At 43.5% G+C, this 4,996-nt stretch overlaps 1 protein-coding gene across 3 annotated transcripts in view; it reads left to right on the top strand.

The window, feature by feature from the left end:
- The window catches only part of LOC307240075 (homeobox protein PKNOX2-like), an 82,988-nt gene extending 78,916 nt beyond the window's left edge, over window positions 1-4,072 (top strand). For all 3 annotated transcript variants that reach the window (XM_080013681.1, XM_080013683.1, XM_080013682.1), the window contains one exon: window positions 1,249-4,072. In XM_080013681.1, the coding sequence (XP_079869807.1) occupies window positions 1,249-1,544 (296 nt within the window). In that variant the 3' untranslated portion in view covers window positions 1,545-4,072. The remainder of the gene's footprint in view (window positions 1-1,248) is intronic.
- The last annotated feature ends 924 nt before the right edge of the window (window positions 4,073-4,996 follow it).

Raw genomic sequence — 4,996 nt, 5'->3', positions numbered from 1 at the left:
AGCTCTGCAGAGCCTGAAACGGGAAGCATGGGGCTTTTCTGCATCTAAAATACATCTGAAATAATTCTATTGAGAAAGGGGAAACGCGGACGCGCAGCAGCGCAAAGATCGCGCCCTCTCTATAACGCATTGACGCCACTGCTCTACACCTGCCTGTTTTATGAATTATCAGTCCTAATACATTTTAAACTAAAAATAATTGTCTTACAGGATTTAAAGTGTTCGATATTATTGCAAAATTGTAAAAGAAAAGGAAATCCTTGGCGGGGGCTGCGCCGGTGCTCTGCAAAATCTTGACGGGGCTGTAGCACAGGCAAGCCCCGGCGTAGTGCCACTGCTGCAGATGCCTTACCACGAGGCAAAAGAATAGAATTACCGTAGTTTAAATTCTTTTCCCAATGTGTTGTCACGTATGAAAAGACCCAAAATGAACCCTGTTAGCGCATTATCTAAACAGCATTTGTATAGGAATGATTCTGTCCCAAGCTTTTTGATCCATATGAGCTGTTGATCAGTGTAACGTGATCATTATAAGCGCTTTCCACTGTACAGTGATTTATGCAACTTCAGCCGATCCCCACATTATTTGAGAGACCTTGCAATTTTGCCCAGTCCCCGCAATTGTCCAAAAAAGAAAGATGGCCAATTTTGCCAATTGCCACTTACTAAACTATTACTATGTGAGTAATATGTTATTACTCAGTTATTAGAGTCTGCAATGTTAACAGTTTTTTTACACTATTGTTATCATGCAAAAACAATTTCCCAATGTTTTTCATTAGAGCGAGGGTACGCCACTGTTTTGTGTCCCCAACAATATTGCCATGGAACACAAATGAAAAGCCTCAACTCAGCTGACCTGCAATTTTCAAACATTGAAAATGCTTGTCTTGCAAAGAAATAACCGCAATTTGCGTCGCAAATTTTGATAAAAAAAAAAAAAAAAAAAAAAAAAAAATCAGTCATTGGGCCACAACAATGTAAAACAAAATGGGATTGGATTGATTGTGATTGGGGCTCAGGTTTAGGTCAAAGATGAAATTATGGCCTCGGGTTCAGTGATGGTTAAATTCAAGGTGAAGGGGTTATTAAGGATAGTGGTTAGGTTTCGGTAAGGTTTTAATTCATGGTTGGGTGTTGGGTGACGGTTGAAACTCATCTGAGCCCTAGGGTTAGGGAGCATCGATAGGGACTGAAGAAACAAAGAGTGTACTCATATTGTGTCTAACAAGCTCCCTGCGTTCGCAGACGCCCTGGGCATGGACGGCCTGCAGCCCCTGTCCTCCGACTCGGCCACGCTGGCCATGCAGCAAGCCATGCTGGGAGCCGACGACTCCATGGACGGCACCGAGGAGGACGAGGACGAGGAAGAGGATGAGGAGGAGGAGGAGGAGGAGGAGGAGGAGGAAGGGATGGGGGAGGAAGACGAGGAGGAGGAGGATGGAGACGAAGGCAACGACAGAGGGAGACAGTTGGCCAGCGGGGGAGGAGAACGAGGGGGGAGGAGAGATCTGAGCATGGAGCACAGAGAAGAAATGGAGTAGGAAAACAAAAAAAGAAAGAGAGGGAGGGAGCGGCAGGTCGGGAGAAAAAAGGACAACTGGCAATGAACTTCGACCTCCGCTCACCCTCCACAACAAGCGTCCGATCGGAGCCGTCGGGGTGGACTCGGACCGGCGACGCTTCAGAACGTCGGAGGGCACAAACGGGTTTCTGCGGATGGACTCGGAGACTCTGGGGAAGAGCCGTTACGTAGACCCAACGACCCGGAACAGATCTCAAAAATCTATATGTTTGATGGTGAATACTGTCACTATATCGTACTCTGCCAACACAGTGAGAGCCATAGATGTTTGGTTGGTGAGCATTTCATGAAGGCTGTGGGATGCTTGCTCGGTTTGTTTTGACTCTCGCAGTGTCTTGGGGGGTTGAAGTACACACGGAAATACTGCACTCGTACCCATGAAAAAAAAATAAAAGAAAAAAAAGACACCCTAAAGCCGATACCAACGTAATGTTTATGTAGCTGCATCAAGTTCCTGTTCCACGGTTTATGTTGGGACGTCAGTGGCGGTTTTCATGTCGGTGAAGCCAAGCGGCCAACCTTCATTTTGCTGAATCGGATGAACACGCGGGGCCTCCAAAGTCAGTAAAATCACCACAACAATCCGTCTGTTTTGCCAAACTGGCATTGTGAGATACACTGACGGCAACGAAAACCCGTCCAGCTGTGGGATGCAGCCTCCTAGTGGGGTGTCGGGTGAACTGCATCTAAAGGTTTGGTATCGCGCTGACTTTCAAACTCTTCTTGCATTGTTTTTTTTTTTTTTTTTCATCTTTTTCCAAAACATGTCTTTGCCATTTTCACTGAATGAAAGGGTGAAAATAAAACACCCTTTATATAGTGTTTGAAACGAACCCGATTAAACTTTTCTTTTTTTCCTTTTAACACACAACATGCATTCATAGAATACTAGATTTATTGATGGTGAATGTGGCAACATCCGACATATATCGTTTTATCAAAAAACAGAACTTAATCTAAAAACAATGGTATTGCTCATTTACGTTGTTGGCCATCTTGGGGAGTTAAAAAACGAAGTAAAGTTAGGTGACTTGCTATTTTATCCGTCTTCTTACATGTTGTTCTCAAAAGCGTTTAATACATTATGTGACGTCACACAAGGGGTACGAGAAAGAAACCCTAAAAGGCGCTTTGTGATACACTAAAGGATGGAAAAACAATCCAATCGAAGCCAAAAGACCGGCCAGACCACCCTGACCAAGTACTTTTAATCTTCCTCACATTCATTATTTGAGTCATGTCACCCGATGTCAATGCGCCGAGCGCTCCTCTCCGTGACAGCACGCCAAGAATGTTTACCTGCATGAGACGACTCGTGTCTCGAATGTAGTCTCGACCTCTCTGTGCCAAAACCGTCCCCCGAGAAGGGCTGGAGCTTGTCGCCCGTACGCCCAAGATGGCGCACGACAACGGCGACGCCGCTGAGACTGTCGGACGTCGAGGCACGGTTTGCATCCCAAACAGAGCCAAAGCCAAAACACCCAGAGTCCAAATATCTATGGTTCTCACTTCCATTGCTCACGCGTTTCAGACGACTCAGAGGTTCTCAGGTTGAACGACGCTGCGTTCCGTTCGTTTCAAGCATGACTATTAGGATACTTTTTTCATTTTGGGTCGTTTTTCTTTCTTCTTTTTTTTGTTGTTGTTTTTGTTTTTTGTTTTTTTTTTTTCATTTTTTTCCTTCCTCAAGCAAAGAGCCGTAGTGAACCAGTGAATGCTGACCGCACAGTGTATGTATATTGGAGTTTTCATTTTGCCGCTATTGAAGGCTGTTCATGTATATTTATTCGGTTTATTTTTCCCTCGATCTCGACTTTAGCGGCAAAGGCGATGACAGTCGCTGCCCCAGAGAAGGAAGTTCCTGAATGAGGAAAATGTGTTTGGTTAATGAGCTGGCAACCACACGTATACTTGACTTCAGCCATTTATTGTTATTATTGATATTATTATTATTATGAACTGACATCACAAAAAGGCGAGTGGGCTTTTTGCGATTTTTTTTTTTTTTGCAACTTTGTCACCCAGAAAGTCACTGACAAACTCATCTCAACAATGAAAAGCGTCACACCATCATAGAGAGGATCAATGGCAGCGTAGACAAAAGTGAGACAATTTGGAGGGAACGGGACAACTGGACTCGAGCCCTCGCTTCTCTTTCAATTTTTACGCAAAGGATTTTGAGGGAACTGTGGAATCTGTTCAGTTTCCCCCTGAAACCATGACTCCAGCTCAAACATGGAATCACTCATTTTTTAAATGTGAAAGATTGTCTAGAAGAAGAAGAAGAAAATCATGTTGTTGAATGTTTTGATTGTTCATCGTGAAGTATGTCCCTCGACCCCCCCCCCTCATTAATATCCCTCTTTTTTAATGGATCTTCCAGAGCAAGTGATAATAGGGAATATTTTTATTTTGTTTGTACACTTTGTTGTCATAATCTATTGTGTTTCAATAGACCAATTTTAATAATTAAAACATGTAAAGGTACCGATTTGGCTTTCGTTTTCATGACCGTGCCGTGCTGTTTGTTTAACAGAAGCCCGGACAGACATTCCAGACGAGTGGAAAAGAAGAAGCGGGTTTGAATTGAAAATGAACCCACGAGCATTAACTGCAAGCCACGTCTCGGACATGGAACTCCAAGAATAATGTACTTTGGTTTGCACATTTTAGCAAAGTTTATCGTGGATCTTTGACGCTCTGACTCTCTCCCTCCCAGGGCTCGGCCTCCGTGTAAAAATGCAGCGTTTCCAGATTACAGAGCCTGCCGTCTTAATATCGGCCCAACTTCCCTTATTTTCTGTCATGTGGCGGGTCTCCCCACCCACTGGTGAGTGCTCACTTCTGATTTTAGCTTTCTGGAGGACGCCGCCTTAAATGCCCACCTACCTTTCCTTTTCACCCTGGCAGGATAAATCGCATGAATCTAGGACACAACTCTCCCATGGAGCTTTTCCACCGACCTGTCCTGTCTATTATGTTCTATAATTCAGTTCCATCCGAGAGTGGCGCTTGGGATTTGTCGGGACTCAGTAGGTATTGGATAAAGAAATATATAATACATTCATATATATGTGAGGGTTTATTGAGTGTTTATTGATTGAATTATTGTGCGGTACCGACCAGCACTGTGACATTGGATGGTCAAGAGTTTTTATCTCCTTTCATTATGCCCCGAAGAGCCGCTGCGGTTTCTAACTTTTTGAATGTGCGACTCGTGGGTGTTGGCAAAGTACAATTCAATGAATTATATATTTTTTTATTATTGTTATTGTTGGAATGTGTGTAAAGTAGTTAATTTTTAGTGACCACAACACAGAACAACAATCCAGTCATAACCACATTCATATTAATAATAACAAATATATCATGATAATTAGATGCGGTAGATGTACCCACACATAACCACAT

The sequence above is a fragment of the Zeus faber genome, assembly GCF_960531495.2.
Source record: "Zeus faber genome assembly, chromosome: 14".
Lineage (NCBI taxonomy): Eukaryota > Metazoa > Chordata > Actinopteri > Zeiformes > Zeidae > Zeus > Zeus faber.
The sequence above is the reverse complement of the archived record's forward strand: the minus strand, read 5'-3'. Positions and strand labels throughout refer to the sequence as shown.